Genomic DNA, 16,538 nt, shown 5'->3' with positions numbered 1-16,538 from the left:
GAAACGGAAATTATGAATTAACTTTATTTACTTACTAAATGAAAACACTGCAAACATGACGCATGTTGGAAACTTCTCTGCTGTGGTAACACCACCACCAGTTTATATGACGACATGAAGAGCACGAAAAAGAAGAAGAGAAGAAGCAGCGACAGACCCTGGCAAAGAAACTATAACTGAAAACACTCAAACACTTTCAGCTCTATTTTATTACCGAACACACAGAGACCTTCACATTCCAGCTTTTCAAAAATCCCACTTGCAAAATAACAAAAAAAACTGATTGTGTTGTGATTATTGTGTTAAAAGAGACGCTTTCCACGGGTTCGTACTTCCGGAGGAAGTGGAACCTTATTGCTGTGCCCGCCGCTCTCCGTCGGAGCGGTTTAAGCGGCGCACCGCGGCGACAGCTCGGAGCAGTTGTTGAAGGTCCGCGGGGAAGATGAGCACCAAACAGGTGACCTGCAGGTGAGGGTGCGTGCGTGCGCGGGCGTTTGTGTGTCTGTGTGTGTGTGTCTGATCTGTCTGAGTGTCGTCGGGTGTCGCGCTGGTGTGACCCGGATGTCCGTGGACTGTTAGCCTCGTGCTAATGTTTTTAGCTCTTAGCTCCGCACTCGCCTGTCCTCGTCAGCGCGTGTGCCTCTAACTCTAACTGATCGATTAGTAATCAGTGATTCCAGGTGTGTTTAAGTGAAAGCTGAGACTAATCAGCTTCTCCAGGATCGATACTTCTGATTTAAAGTCACGTAAAGAGCTGCAGCTTTAAATCAGAGGGCAGACTCCGCCCCGAGGCTCACCTCGGGGTCACGTGAACGTTCCCTCCTGCGAAAATGAAGGCGGCCGCTGATGGCGTGAAACTTCAATAACAAGCACAGGAACACCGGAAGCTGGTCCGAGTCTGAGCGCTCTCAGGTAGTTGGTAGGTTACAGGAGGTGGGAGGGAAACAAACTGTCAAACAGCCAATCAGAAGCCGCTGAGACTGCAACTGCAGTTCCCCTGGTGTCCAGCAGGGGCAGCAGTGACTCACTCCCCACAGACTGACATGTTAAAACTTTACAGCAGAAATAAACATGTTTACAGCCTAACACACAAACTGTTCTGGCCTCTAGAGATAATTTCCCCCTTTGTAACACCTATATTAAACTTTTGTTACAGAATAAAGAGGACGTAAAAGAGTGGGATGAGAAGGAAAAGTGTCACTGTATGCAGATGACGCACTTTTCAATACTGGAGAAGGCTTTAACAGTTTATCTGGGGTTCATATCACAAGTCAGAGACAATTATAAGGGCACAGGAGGAGAATGTTTTTAGAACTCACCTGTTTAAACTCAATCAAAGGGGGCGTGGCCTCTGTAAGATCTTTGATGAATCAAAACACAAACAGAATGATGAAAAGATGAAAAATGTAGCATGTGTACAAAACTACAAGTTAAAAACTTTGTTTTGAAAGTTATTTAAATAAAAGTAAAAAATAAAGTCTTATAAAAGTCAAAGAGTTTGACACCTCTCCCATCAAATATTCATCCGTCCAACAAAGAGATGTCCTCTCTGTGTCACCCTGGGGTCTGAAACACCTGGGCGGGTAGAATAGGATCCTGATTGGTCAGAATGTGAAGTAAACACACAGTAAACTGAGGTAACAGGTTAAACTGCGAGAGTGATTTCACTAGAGTAGCAGGTCTTGTGGCTCACAGGTGTGCTGCGTTTCAGGTACTTCCTCCACGGCGTGTGCAGGGAAGGCAACCGCTGTCTCTTCTCCCACGACCCGAGTACCAGCAAACCCTCCACCATCTGCAAGTTTTACCAGAGAGGGGCGTGTGCCTACGGAGAGCGCTGCAGGTAAGGCCCTGCCTACCTCTCACCTACGTTTGCATCACTGTGACTCATTTCACTTCCTGTTTGTGCTGCAGGTATGATCACATCAGGCTGTCATCCAGAGGAGGAGGGAGCGGAACTTCAGAGGACCTGACAGGGGGAGGAAGAGGAGGAGGAGGGGCAAGTAGGTCTGGCAGAGGCGGAGCCAAGAAGACGCTGGTGCTGAGAGACAGAGGTGAGGAGACGATGAAGCTCTTACAGAGTCACGATAATGATTGCAGGTAACCCCGCCCCCTCTGTGTTTTCTCAGTGCTGGGCGTCGAAGACGTGTTCAGGGGCCCATCAGACAACTCGGGGTCAGAGGTCACAGCAGCAGCGACTGCATCTCCGCATTCATACGTGGATGCCATCAGGGCGGGTCTAGACGCCTCGGCGCAGGAACGAGGTAAGACTTGAGAATCCTCACATTTGATTGGCTCTTATTGGTAGCACGTGAAGATGTTTACCCGTGCTCTCTGCAGCTCCTCCTCCAGGGGGCGGGGCCTACCCGGACCTCCCCCAGCTGTGTCCCTACGCTGCCGGCGGCCGCTGTTTCTATGAGGACAGTTGTACGTATCTCCACGGCGACCTGTGCGAGGTGTGCGGCCTGCAGGTGCTCCACCCCCAGGACCCCGAGCAGAGGAGAGCGCACGAGAAGGTGTGCATGCTCATGGCGTTTCAGTGACCTCTTTGCGTTCGTCAGTGTGAGCGCACACAGATGTGCTGCAGCTGTAAATGATCTCGTGTCTGTCTGCAGATGTGTCTGCTGGCCTTCGAGGCCGACATGGAGAAGGCGTTTGCGGCCCAGCTCAGCAATGACAAGGTGGGTTTGATTTGTTTTGGGATTGGTTGTCTTGGTGACCGGCCTTAATTAGTTACCTGTTGTTCAGGTGTGCTCCATCTGTATGGACGTGGTGGTGCAGAAGGCGAACCCGTCAGAGCGCCGGTTCGGCATCCTGTCCTCCTGCAATCACATCTTCTGTCTGTCCTGCATCCGAAAGTGGCGCTGCACCCGAAACTTCCACAACAAGATCATCAAGTAAGAATCCGACAGGACCAGGTCAGGGGTCAGGCACCAGGGTCAGGGACTGGGTCTCTGTATACTGGGGGGAAACCAAGACTGATGGTGTCTCGTGAGATCTGATTGGGGCTTTACTTTGTTTCACTCTCGTTAGGACCCTTCCCTGAGTCAAAGAGCAAATATAATACAAAAGTCTGCTGAATAATAATTTCCTCTCATAAACATTTAAACTTCACCTAAATCATACAGGTAGGTATTTGGCTGTGGCAGCGGCCGGTCCCTTTGCTTCACCGGACGTCTTTCTTCGGAGAGGAGCTTCAACCAAACTCTGTTGGAAAACCTCCAAAAATAAGCCGATTCTCGTCCTTGTGGACCTGGGCTGCTTCTGGGCCCTGACCCGGGATCTGTGTTCGGGTTTTGGGTCATTCGGCCTGTGTTTGGTCCGCGTGGGTGGTCGCTGTAGTCGGAGGTTGGTGTTTACCACTAAGAATCAGAGCGGGTGCTCGCCACCGCCCTCCGCGGCGCGATGTGGGTGGAACCCCCCAAAAGCCCCCATCAAAGCCCCCATCAGCAGAGGCCCGGCGTGTTTACAGGGGCCCGCAGGCTGCAGGATGCTGGTGACCGGATGTTACTGACGGCGCCGCAGTACTGCGCGGGTCCGAGCCCCTCGCTGGGAAAGATGTTAAAACCCGTGTATTTTGAATGGAGTTTTGTAGGACTCGCTGTAACGGTGCATCTGCTGCTCAGATGTTTGGACTCATTACAGTCAGCTCCGCTGTCATCACACCTGCCACCTGTTTTCCGCTGAGTCTGCGCAGTTTGTCCGCTAGCAAACTAACAGGTTCAGGGTCCGCTATGACGTCACCCACACCTCTCTTACAGTTATGATTAACTTGAACTAAAGTGTGTATTTTCACAGTTGATGGGCTCGTGTTTCTGTGCAGCAAACGCTTTCACAGTTGCAAACAAAATATGTGGCTATGACGTCATTACCGGGGCAGGCCTGTAACTGGTGAAACCTTTTCTGTTTACAGCAAACATCGATAAAGAAACCGGATAAGACGTATAAATATAAGTAGTCTTGATCCACCTGATTGAGCATTGATTAATGATTCATGGTTTTGTCACACTTGTTGCTTAGAGCCCTGAACCTGTGAGGTCAACACTGTCATCTCCTCTCTTTTTTTTTATTTTTTTATTCCTCTTAAATGGCCTGTATTTGTATAGCACTTTCACTCGTCCCTAAGGACCCCAAAGCGCTTTACACACCCATCCACACACAGGTGATGGCAGCTACAGTGTAGCCACAGCCACCCTGGGGCGCACTGACAGAGGCGAGGCTGCCGGACACTGGCGCCACCGGGCCCTCTGACCACCACCAGTAGGCAACGGGTGAAGTGTCTTGCCCGAGGACACAACGACCGAGACTGTCAGAGCCGGGGCTCGAACCGGCAACCTTCCGATTACAAGACGAACTCCCAACTCTTGAGCCACGATCGCCCCACAATCTTATTTTTATTCTGTAACAAAACTTTAATACAGCTTTTAGAATGAGGAGATTATGTATGGAGAGCAAACCGTATCAGGCTTTGCTCAGTCATCCAGGTGAGGAAGGCCTAAAAAGTTGATTCTGTTCATCTGGACGTTTTCAGTGAAGCATTTCATCATCATCAGGTGACTTCTTCAGTCAGCGACAAGTGTGAAAACCTGCGCTCAGAGCCCCTCGCCGACGAGGTGACCGCCTTGATGAGGAGGAGCAGCGGCCTCCTTGCCCCATCTCTGGGAGAGCCCACCCACCCTTCAGCGAAGGTCATATCCACCGTCTCGCTTCTTCACCTTCAGAGTAACCAGCGATAAATTCAGCCTCAGATTAATCGCGTGTTATCACACATTTCTGTAGCAACGTCAGGGCTGTGACTCCGCCTGGTGACAGGTGGCTGCATAACATGTAGGGCACACTTAGGTTAAAGCGTGCGTGTGGTCCGGACGAGTCGCACGCATCTGCAGTCACAGTTCACGATTTAACGTGCTGACGACACTCGCACAGACCGTGATGAAGACGAGCTGTGACGACAGATGAGATGAAGATGACGTCAGTTTATAACGCTGACTCTGAACTAACGAGCAGGTGAAACATGTCAGCGACTGTGTTCGTTTATTCTTTGTAGTCTAACCGAGAAAAAGGAAAAAACAGGAACTGCGTTCAGTTTCATCTTCAGCCGATCGGCACACGTCTGAACTTTATTACCTGTGACGAATCAGCAGCTTTTATCTCACCTGCTGGCGCCCACAGAAAGTACAAAAGTCCATCTGAGCACGCACACAGACGCACCTTTAGAAGAAGAAAGAAGAAGAAAGTGTACTTTATTGGTCCCCGTGGGGAAAATCCCTCTCTGCATTTAACCCATTCACTCAGTGAAGCAGTGGGCAGCCATTGGGTGCCCGGGGAGCAGTGTGTAGGGACGGTACCTTGCTCAGGGGTACCTCAGGGTAGCTGTTCAGGGGAATCGAACCCCCGACCTTCCGATCATGGGGCCGCCACTCTACCTACTGAGCTATCCCTGCCCTTACCTGGAGCCAGTCTCATAGCGCAGGCTACAGATTTCAGCCGCTCCTCACTGACGAGCTGACGTCACAGATCAGATTGTTTAATCCCAGAAAACCCGGATGTTTTTTGTCCCACAGAAGACGAAACGAATCAGATCTGCAGCCAGGCTCTGATTCAGTTGCTGATGTCACGCGGCATCAGCGACACACGCCATGTGACGCGTCTGCCGGTCTTGAACGTCTCGATTTCTGCAGCCGGGTCGGAGACACCCGTGTGCAATTGTCTTGGTTTTTCTCATTTTAATGATGCTCCAGGTACGCAAACACAGCGGCTCTTTGTCAGCTCGTGCGTTGATTTCAGGGGGAGGAGCCTGGAAGTCAGAAACAGACAGTGCCTCCACCCCCCACTGTGTGTCAGTGTCGCCTCAACCACATGCTGCGTGACAGCAGCTCTTTGTTCTCCACCCTCACTGGAAGGGGCCTCGCTCTGCGGGGGGTGGAGGTTGGGGGAGGGTGGGGGGGGTCAGCAGCAGTCGCACTGAGCATCCTGGACGAGTTCAGGTGTGTGCAGCCAATCAGCTCGTCAGCGATGATGAACGTCTCCCATCAGCCAGCCTCAGAGCCGCGTGGCTACAGAAACACTTTAAATCTGAGTGATTGTCAGTTAGCAGAGGGGGCGGGGCTGAGGTGGCGATGAAAGCTGCTTTCATTAATCGTTATCAAGACTGAACAATTATCAAAAATACATTTATATTTAAATTATTGATCGATTATTAAAAATGAGAATTTAATCAGTCATTTCTCTGATTAATGTCAGTTATTGATCATCCTGCTGACACACACACACACAAAGCTCACTGATGAATATTGATTATTATTGATTACCTGTCAGTTCTGCTGGAGCTGGTCCGGTTTTTAAATCATTGACTTTCAGTCAGTTTGATAAAATGACGATGCGCAGGGACTTCCTTCTGTAGCGCGATATTTATCTGGCCTCAGCCAAAAGGCTGATTGGGGACCTTCACCGCCGAGCGGGCGGCGGCGCGGACACCCGACTTTGTCATCACGAAGTAAGGTTTTCAAATGAATTCCGTAGCTGCAGCTGTTCTTGTTATGTTTATGAGCGTAAACCAGATTAATGCTGCGAAAGACGACATATTTTCACCTTAACTTCCTGTTTATTCCTTCAGAATAAAGCTCCAGGGTCCAGCTTTGGCTGACCACCTCTTTGTCTCTCTGTCCTCAGCTGATCAGCAGCTCCATGTGACGTCACTGCTTCTTCCAGCAGCGCTTCAACCGAGCTCTTCCTCCTCCTCATCCTCTGCTGCGAGGTGGCATGTCGGCGGCTCAGACCCAGAAGGAGAGCAGCGAGGCGGGCTGGGGCTGCCTGGAGGCTCTGGGTCTCAGTCAGAAGGAGATCGTCCTGGCTGAGGCCCTGCAGATGGAGTACGACGCCCTGTCCAAACTCAGACAGGACAAGAGCGGAACGGGACCCAGCCAGACCGGCTCCAAGACCCCCAATCCCTCCATCGAGCGCCACCAGTCCACACCTTCCCCGCCGGGAGGAAACCTGCTGATGGGCCTTTCCGGGTCCGAATCCTCCCTGAACCAAGCGGGAGGGTCCCAGTCTCCACAGTCCGCCCCAGCCAGGGCCCTCCCCCCTCAGGGTGGCTACGTCAAGGAGTCCCCATACATCCTGGACAGTTCTGAAGTCTGCAAGTTCAGGGACGCTTCTGTGCCCAGCCTCGGGGACTCTCCCGGATCCAGTTCAGGGTTTCTGCCAAAGGGTTTTCCCGCTCTTCCAGATGACACACCCCCCGCCATCCCACCAAGAAACCCCATCCCGCCACTGGCAGTGTCCGAGAACCCCTTCCTGCCCCCCCGACCCTCCACCGTGCCGCGGGACGTGAACCTGTTCATGCCCAACGTGGATCGGCCCAAAGTGACCTCCGGAGACCTGAACTATGACACCATCAACGACTCGCTGTCCCGACTAAATGACAGCTGGCAAGGTCGGAGGGCCAACGGCGACCAATCAGGCAAGCCCGTGGCCCGCAGCAAGACGCTCCCCCCTCAGGTGCCTCCCAGGACGTACGTAGCTGTTCCCAAGAGCAACAAGAACCAGCGTCCGGTCTCTGCAGACCCGGTAAGCCCCTCTGAGGTCGTGCGTCAGCTGTTTGTGTTGAGCTGTACTCTGATTGGCCACTTAAACAATTTCTTTCTGATTGCATTTCTAACACTGTTGAATACTGCAGTGTGTGATTATAAGCAGCATCTCTGTCTCTGAAGAGCTGCTTCTTCTGTAACGAGGGTCCCGCTGCACCCTTGGTGTCACTATGTTTCCACATGAATCAAACTCGAGCTGAACTGAAGCACACAGCCAGTTCAGCTGAGATGAATCCCAATACGTATCTCGAGTTCATCAGAACCGATCAGTTTAATTAACTCACAGAAAAGTCAACAAAGCCACCAGCAGCTAATAAGTCAGGGGTGGATTCTGATGGGCTTCACCTGGACCTTTGTCACTTGGTTCTTAACACTCTCTGAAGGCCAGGTTAGATTGTGGCTGAGTGTGTCTCTCCTGATGTCAGCAGACCCCACCTGGACCAAACATGATCCAGGTGGGGTCCTTAAATTGTTCTGCTTTTGTTGTTGATCTGGTTTTGAAGATGATCTGGTCCTCAGCAGATCGTAGAGTTATTCAGATACAACCTGAGATGATGTGAAACACAGGACCTCATCATTTATGCGCAGCTCTCTGAGCTCTGCAGCAGCTCGTTCAGTCGTTCTGTTGGAGATTTGCTGCCGTGCTCGCCGACCTGTCGACGGCCCGGTTTGGTCCAAGCTTCAGCTGTGATGACCTCAGATTTGAATACAGAGGAGTCACCGGTGCACTCGGATCTTCCTTCTCTCTGCTGTTTGTTCTGGTGCTTTGTGGGCAGTTTGGGGTGAGTTTGCTTGGTTCGCACTCAGGAAGACGTGGCGCCGTGCAGACACACCTGATCTGCAAACCCTCGTAGAGCTGCTTGCACTGCTGAATAGTGGATCAATATACGTGATTGTCGGCACCCAGCTGCTGCTCTGAGCTCTGTTAGGTTAGAGCTGCAGACAGACGGCGGCTAAAATGTTGGCGCTGACGGTAGCCAACATGAATCTGAGTGCGACAGCAGAAAACAGGAAGTGTTCGTCTTTGAGGGGCGTTAATCGCCTCCTTCGTGTTTCTGAGAGCAGGAAGCTGAATTTACATCATTGTCGATGTGTTTGTGTTCAGACACGCTGCAGCTGTGCGGCGGCTTCATTTAGAAAAAACACCCCGCGCTCAGTTGTGTCACTTCCTGTCATCTGAAAACCTGGACTTCCTGTCAGGACTTCTGACAGGAAGTCCAGGTTTTCAGATGGTTTCTGGAGAAGTGCTGCGGTTTGATTCCCAGCCCTTCACATGGAACCCAGTCAGACCAGTTCCACCAGCTGTAACTTGAAACCAGATTGGCAGGCAGCGTCCTGACACGCTTCCTTCGCCGCGCTTGGACGTGCTCAGACTGACGCTTCAGTTTCAGCATTTTTATTTCCCTCAAAACACGAACTCATCACCACATTCTTCCTCCTCCTCCTCTTCCTCCTTCTTCTTTTTCTGCAGCCTCAATTTCATTTCCTGCCTCAGATGTTTTTTCAGTCAATGTTTAAATGAAACATAAAACAATCCCCGCCACGCTTTAATGTCGACCACACACACACACACACACACACACACACACACACACACTCACTCTGAACTGTGTGTGTGAGAGTCTCTGATTGGCTGTCTTTGCGTGTCCTGCAGGTGTCGCTGGGCGCTAGGATGAACGGTTTCGGGTACGAGCTCTTCCAGGTGTCGGAGGAGCGTGACGAGGAGGTGGCAGCGTTCTGCCACACGCTGGATGTGTGAGTAGCCTGTTGCCGTGACGATCACATTCAGTCACAATCCTCCGTCTCGCCCTTGCAGGCGTCTCCACCTGCTGCCCTCTCACCTGTCTGCGTCTCTTTGCCCTCAGGCTGCGCTCGGCGTACCCGTGCTGTGACCGCTCAAAGAACGCCGGCTTTGTGTGGTCGCCCTCCGTCGGCCACGAAGAGCTCCATCAGGGCCTGGGGGTCAGTGTGAAGGTGACGGTCATCAGTGAGCACTTCAGAGAGCCGCTCACCTTTACCTGTGACAGTAAGACGTCTGGTTTTTCCGTGAGGATAAAAATGTCTGACTGAAAACGTTAGCTTCGTATGAATATGCAATACCCAAACGCGACCGGCGTGCTGGCTGCCATCTTGCTTTTTAAAATTCATCTGGGACATGCCATTATTTCCCCGGAGGGTCAATCAGGTCAGCTCAGGGGTTAAAGGTCAGGAGAGCAAACAGAACAGCACTGACCCTTCAAAAGTCTGCCAGTGCGGTTTAAAGGAATTCAGTCAGTTTGTCCTCTTAAAGTCTGTTTTATGTCCAAGAAACGCTAAATTATGCTGTGATGTTATTTTACCCTGAAAGGACCTGCTGATGGCATCCAGCTGTGCGTGTGTAGAGTTATACTTCACCTGTTTATAATACTGCAGCGTGTGTGTGTGTGTGTGTGTGTGTGTGTGTGTGTGTGTGTGTGTGTGTGTGTGTGTGTGTGTGTGTGTGTGTGTGTGTGTGTGTGTGTGTGTGTGTGTGTCCAAGGTTCGTCCACCGTGGACCTGCTCATCTACCAGACTCTGTGCTACGCTCAGGACGACCTCGACCATGTGAACGTGGACGACTACCTGCTGAAGGTCTGCGGACATGACGAGTTCCTCCACAAGTAAGAACCTCAGAACCTCGGGGTCTCTGAGCCGTGCCTGAACTCAGCATCTCTGTAGGGGAGCGTCCTCTTCCAGCTGGTCTGTGGTCTGTGGTTCAGACATAATAACAGAGAGCAGAGCTGTGGCTGCTGTTACACCAGCAGCAGTAATGACCACACACACACACACACACACACACACCCCTGCTGTGGGGATTTGTACAGGCAAACAGACACACTGCCTAAAACAGCAAGGATGTCGTTGGTGTGTGAACCCAGAGCTGGAGCTGTGTGTGTGTGTGTGTGTGTGTGTGTGTGTGTGTGTGAGATATCCTGGCGGAGCCTGGCTGGACTTCCTGTGGTGGAACAATGAGTGTTTATCACTTGTGAACAGCTGTCGGTCCGCCTGGCGCTCTGCTGGCTGTCGGTGTCTTTACGGCGTCACGTGTCCTGAAGTCTTTGAGACAGCTCGTTCGTCATGTTTCAGTACACTCAACATGCTTCACACAGACGTGTGTTGGTTTATAAGGACTAAGGCTGCAGTGCTGTAACTGACCTCAGGTCAGCAGACTGAGATATGATTGTGGGACAGTTTAAGATGTGCAGCTGATTACCTGAGAGGTGTGCTGGGTTCTTAACAGTGAGAGCTTTGTAATCTGAGCCAATGAAGTGCGTTCAGTACTGGCGTGACGTGCTCATATGTGCATGAAGCTCTGCTGCTGCTGATCTGGAGTGTGCTGCATGGACAGTTCCACATAGAGCAGGGCGATATGGCCAAAAATATTTGTCACGATATACACTTGAAGATTTGCGATAACGATATAACTGACGATATAATTGACACGAGACAAAATACTTTACAACTCCACAACTTTATTAGTGCAAAAAACCCCATCAATGTATTTTCACTTCAACAAGCAGCTGTTTTTTATGTGCAATAAAGTTATATAAAAATGTAACAGTGCAAATGCAAATTCCTCGCTGACAGTTTAACCAAAAGGCATTTCAGTGGAAACTCAGCATAACCATGTATAATATCCACAAAACTTAAAAAGAGGTTACACACACACACACACAACACAGTAATATTATGTTGAAGCACAGTACGTATCACTCCGCGAGGCTCCGCCTACGACAGCCGTAACGCTCCGACAATCCATCAAGTGGTGCGGCTTCGTAGCTCAGCAAAGTCGTACTGAAACATTTGACAGATTTTCGAGCGCCGTGCACATAAAATCGTTTCGAGGTCAGTAAACACAACCAGAGTTCATACATAAGGCACACGGGGTTATAAGGGGCTCTGTCGACTTTCAGAAAAATCAAAGGATTGATTTTAAGTGCGCCGTATTTTCCAAACAACATGGTAATAATCACGGCCCGCTAGCATGCGCTACCAAAAATAGTGCTTTGTTGTGTATCTGACGGACGGAAGCTAAACCAGTTCCACACCAGTGAAGCTGCAGCGTTTTACAAACCAGTTCAGGTTCATCCGTTTCATTCAACGAGCCGCTTTCGCTCTTCTCATTCTGCGTCACCGCCATGATTTTTCCACCATGTGCGTATGAAAACAACGGCACTGCGCATGCGCGTTTTACCCATATTCTATCGCCATGTTTCATTTTCTTATCGTTGCCCAACATTACACTGTGAACGGTATGATATGACCCAGCCCCAGTTTCAGATATGAATACGTTTGTCGATGTGATTTTTCAGACCTGAGATCAGAGATATGTTAGAGCAAATATTTGTGTCTCGTCTGTTCAGTTCAGTTTGGGACATGCACCATTAACACCCGTCGAGCAGCAGTGAGTACAGCTGTGTGTCGTCTGCATAGAATGGTATATCATGGAGCATGCACAGGTGACCCAGCGATGGCCCGAGGGCTGAAACTTCGACCCTCTGGGGCGTTTTCACACCTTCTTCCTGTGGTTTGGTTTGTTGTCACACAGAGAAAAATCCAAGTGAACTTCAAGCAAAGGGAAATGTGTCAGTACAAACCACATCAGTGTTCAGTCCGCTCATTGGCCAGGTGTGTCTGGGGACGGGACCAGCACAAGTAAACACAGAAACAAGGTGTGTGGGAGAAACCTGAGAAGTTGGGTTGTTTCCCGGCTTGCTGCTAGCCTGTACAGACCTGTGCAGGGTGAGAATACAAAAACACGTGGCTACGGGACCTCTTTTAGCTCCAGCTTGTGACGTGTTCCTGGTAGTTGGTTCAGGTCGGGTCACGTTCGCACCATGAGTGAACCGCTCGTTTTGGTCTGCAGCCGAGTGTGGTTACTGTGTTCACGCCTGCACCGCACCGAGGGGGATCGAACCAGAGCTTGATTTAAACGCACTAAACGCTGCAGGTGTTAAACTCCCTCAGATACGACGAGAGCCAGTCACCTCACCTGTTAAACCGGCTGGGTCCAAAGTCTGCGAAGCTTCAGAAATCCACTTAGTGAGTGGATTTTTCCAGCTGCTTTTATTGTGGAGGGGTTCTTAGAGGAAGCAGTATTGTGCCCTGTGTGTGTCTGACTGTGTGTCTTTCTGTGCGTCTCAGCGCGCAGACTCTGGGTGGGCTCGAGTTCGTTCAGCAGTGTCTGAAGTTCGACTGGGATGTCCGGCTGTGCCTCGTCAAGAGATCGTCCATCAGCATCGAGCTGGCCCGCACGGTACACGTAAACACACTCACTCACACACACAGCATATAAACCAGGGTGTGACCCGGTCACCCATCGCCATCACGCCACTGCATGATTTGAGTCTTTGCTTTTACAGAAAGATGACGATGAGACGGCGTCCACCATGAACCACAGCATCCTGCTGCAGGAGCGTCCAATCAAACAGACAGTCACCAGGTGAGGGGCGGAGCTCGCAGCTCGCAGAGGCACTCTGATTTCCTCCAACAGCTGATCAATCAATGACCGATTTACTGATAACATCTGTCTGTCGATCAGGGAGGCTCTGACCCTGCTGCTCGACACATTTCACAACGAGGCCGAGTCCTTCCTGCTGTCAGAGGTGACACACACACACACACACACACAGATGTGTGGCGCTGCGCTCCGTCTTGTGTTCACGTTGATGAGGTTTGAGTTCATGAATGTGAAGGGGCGGAGCTTAAACTGAATCCGGACTATCAGAGATTTCATGAAAACATAAAGTCAGACTCTGAGCTGCTCGCTGAGCCTCCTCCTCTGTCCTGTCGTCTGTGAAGGTGGAGCTGCCTCTGCATGTGGAGCGCCTCGTCCAATCCGTGAAGGCGCTCTGCAGCTCGTTGGCTGCCGTGGAGACGCCCGACGTGACCTCGGCCCTTAACCAGCTCCCAGCGTGCCCTTGTCGCCTGCAGCCCAAAGTCCTGAAGGTAAACGTGTGCTTCAGTGAGGCTCAGAGCAGGTGAGGGTGTGAGTTTGTTCACTGACGGGTTACTCTCATCTGTCCTCCCAGGATGCATCAGTGCTGGCTGTCAGGGAGAACAGAGGTACGTACTAACAGGAAGCTCTGACTGCTGTGAAACGCTGCAAAAGCAGCCTCGGGAACACTAAGAGGATGCACTGGGGGGGCACCAAGCTTTGGAGGGTAATGTAGTGACTAATGTGAGTCTGTTGGCCCCAACCAACCAATCTGGTGACGTCACATCTCCGTACTGACAGAAAATGGCGCCGAACTTGTTTTTTAAACTTGATGCTCTTGTTTCTTAAATCCAGCCTGACGGAGTTACACCTGTGTCAGTGTCTGAGAGCAGGGCTCAGCGTCAAGTCCTGTGCAAACTGACAAAACACCACAAAGTCAAAGACATGACAGAAACAAAGAAACTAAAAGTTAAAGATGTGCCTTCAGGCAGGTTTTAAAGCTGTCGAGTGTTGCAGAAGTCCGAAAAGCCTGGAGCTGAAGGAAGACCATTTCCTCCAGGACTTTGGACACCAAAGGGAGTTACAGATGAGTCTTTTATGAGAACTGGCTGCACTGTGGCATGTTTGAAATCAGCTGGAGCTGTTCCTGTTAGAAGGGAGGTGTTAATAATGGATGGCACGCTTGGTGCAAGAGTGTCAACGAGTTCTTTGAAAAGGCGAGTGGGGATAATGTCGAGGTGAGACACGGAGGGCTTACGACGGGAAACTACTTCAGCCAGAGCGCCCAGAGAAACGGGCTCAAAGTGATTGAAAACAGGGGAACAGGAGGATCGTAAGCTGGAGGGATGCGAGTCCTGACAGCAGCAACGGGTTTCAGATAGCTGGAGACTCTGGAAACTGTGTGACGGGTTAATAACTGAATCAATGGTGAAATACGACTCGGGTCTGTGGCTGTTATTAGAGATGATGTCTGATAAATCACACGAGTTTTGTGGGGCAGCAAACATGGATGTTAAAATCCCCAAGAACTTGACCCCAGATAACAAGTCTAGAATAAAACCTTTGTTAAACTGGGGAGAACAATAAACAAGTGCACACAGCACAGGAGAATACAGATCCATCAAAGTAGTGATAACTCAGAACTACCATACATATCAGTGGCTTTAAAAATGGATGCAAGACCTCCGCCATGACCAGTGAGCCACAGAGATTTGCAAAAATGACCGAAGCGATGAGTTCTGAAAAAGGGCTTAACTCACCAGAATCAAGGTTCAGTCGAGAATAAAACCCCAAGTCCAGGGAGGAGAAGAACCCACGAGGGAGCTGCTAACCAGCAATCAGGGTGTGAGTACGAGTCAACCTAATCAAGACCGGGGACGGGTGGGAAGGGCGGAGATTCCAGGGAACCACCTCTACGGGGGGAGATGCGAAATGCCGTGAAGGTGGTTCATTAGCTGAGAGGAACCCAAATCGACCGGCAAAGATCGTCAGAACAGTTTGGAAAAACACCTTCCTGAAGCTACCAGGAAGCGCTATCCACAGAGCATGTGATGTGGAGGAGTGTTACACACAACGAAGACACAACTTAGTCGAAGTGAACGTTATCAAAATGAGACAAAAGGCCCGGGACAGACTCCATGGTGTAAATTTATGTTTCATGTCCCCTTTAAACAAAACGTCTGAGAAAAGTCCAGCTTCACCCAAACTACCTGCGCTGCAGACCCCAAGTCCAGCACGGTTTTCTGTTGCAAGGCCTGCTCTCCTTAAACGTATGGATAAATAATTTGTTCACATTTTTGTCACTTCATTGCATTTAATTCATTTCTTTAATACATTTAATTTTTGTTGGGGTCACGCGGGCCTTCCCCTCCCAGGCATCTCCTCCAGCTCTCTGAGGTGTTCCAGCTGGACACCTGACCTCTCCTGGGTGTGCCTCGGGGCGGAGCTGGTTGTAGGGGTAGAGCTACACCTGTGGGCTGTAACTCCGCCCCCACAGTCAGGACACTACCAGAGTGACTTCTTTGAACTGATTCTGTTTAATAAGTTGGTGACGATCCCGGTTTGTCTTCCTCTGATGCTCTAATGGTTCGCTGGCTTCTTTGTCGCCTCACAGAGAAAGTGGTGGAGAAGCTGACGGCAGCCATCTTGGATCTAGTGGAGCTGTACTGCAGCACATTTAATGCCAACTTCCACACAACGCCGCAGAGCCACTGCTGCACGGCGCCCATCCAAGAGGCTGGCCTCATCACCAACGTCCTCTCCTTCAACATCTACGCCGCCCACCGCATCCCCATCACGTGGGCTGCCAGGTAAGGAGCTCAAAAGGTACCCGCCCACAGGCTGAAGGGGGGGCGTCCTGTGTCAGTGCTGCAGGTTTAGGAGTCGCACAGTGCCGACTCAGTGGTGCTCACAACCAAACAACACACACACACACCAAAGGTGAACTAACAGCAAACAAAAGGAGTGCCTCCGGACTCATGCTGCACCTCAGGGGATCCGAGTTACGTGCATAACCTCCAGGTTTTTTTGGGCATGGTGGTGCTCTCTGAGGATTCTGGGATAGATTTATCTGCTCGTGAAGGAGGTGCTGGGGGGGTCTCCTGTGAGTGCAGCTCCACCTGCAGGTGGAAGAAGCTGAGCGCTTCGTGCTTCCTTTCTTCTTCTCTCATTGTCGTTGATAATTGTTCCTCAATCACAGACGCACACAGACATGCGCACGTACGCGCAGACGCACACAGACACGCACAGCTTGGGTCGGAGGCGTGTTGACTAAATCACACTTCTATGAAAACATCAGAAATGAAGAAGAATAAAGAAACTCAGGTGGTTCTGTGATTGGGGACAGGTGTGAATATGTGCTGCACAAGTAACTCGCCTGTCCTGCTGTCATTGGTCGCAGTTATGAATGCTTCTTCCTGTCCTGCTCACTGACTCACGGAGGGGCGGAGCTTTGTGCGCCGCAGCACACCAGCAAGCAGTCGGTCAGCAAATAA

At 50.8% G+C, this 16,538-nt stretch overlaps 2 protein-coding genes across 2 annotated transcripts in view; both read left to right on the top strand.

Moving 5' to 3' along the window:
- The window catches only part of LOC120739246 (phosphatidylinositol 4-phosphate 3-kinase C2 domain-containing subunit beta-like), an 18,564-nt gene extending 2,026 nt beyond the window's left edge, over nt 1-16,538 (top strand). The window contains exons 2-12 of the mRNA XM_040040958.1: nt 6,670-7,569; nt 9,244-9,344; nt 9,455-9,615; nt 10,108-10,228; nt 12,753-12,864; nt 12,971-13,050; nt 13,150-13,213; nt 13,410-13,556; nt 13,640-13,673; nt 15,659-15,854; nt 16,445-16,538. Coding sequence (XP_039896892.1) covers nt 6,760-7,569; nt 9,244-9,344; nt 9,455-9,615; nt 10,108-10,228; nt 12,753-12,864; nt 12,971-13,050; nt 13,150-13,213; nt 13,410-13,556; nt 13,640-13,673; nt 15,659-15,854; nt 16,445-16,538 — 1,920 coding nt within the window. The 5' untranslated portion in view covers nt 6,670-6,759. The remainder of the gene's footprint in view (nt 1-6,669; nt 7,570-9,243; nt 9,345-9,454; nt 9,616-10,107; nt 10,229-12,752; nt 12,865-12,970; nt 13,051-13,149; nt 13,214-13,409; nt 13,557-13,639; nt 13,674-15,658; nt 15,855-16,444) is intronic.
- Nucleotides 321-3,123, top strand: mkrn2 (makorin, ring finger protein, 2). Its single transcript, XM_040040959.1, has 7 exons — nt 321-468; nt 1,712-1,840; nt 1,912-2,051; nt 2,127-2,261; nt 2,338-2,513; nt 2,613-2,678; nt 2,746-3,123. The coding sequence occupies exons 1-7, from the start codon at nt 443-445 to the stop codon at nt 2,896-2,898; spliced, it is 825 nt and encodes a 274-aa protein (XP_039896893.1). The 5' UTR covers nt 321-442; the 3' UTR covers nt 2,899-3,123.

This window comes from Simochromis diagramma, unplaced genomic scaffold (genome assembly GCF_900408965.1).
Source record: "Simochromis diagramma unplaced genomic scaffold, fSimDia1.1 OVJJ01000296.1, whole genome shotgun sequence".
Lineage (NCBI taxonomy): Eukaryota > Metazoa > Chordata > Actinopteri > Cichliformes > Cichlidae > Simochromis > Simochromis diagramma.
The sequence above is the reverse complement of the archived record's forward strand: the minus strand, read 5'-3'. Positions and strand labels throughout refer to the sequence as shown.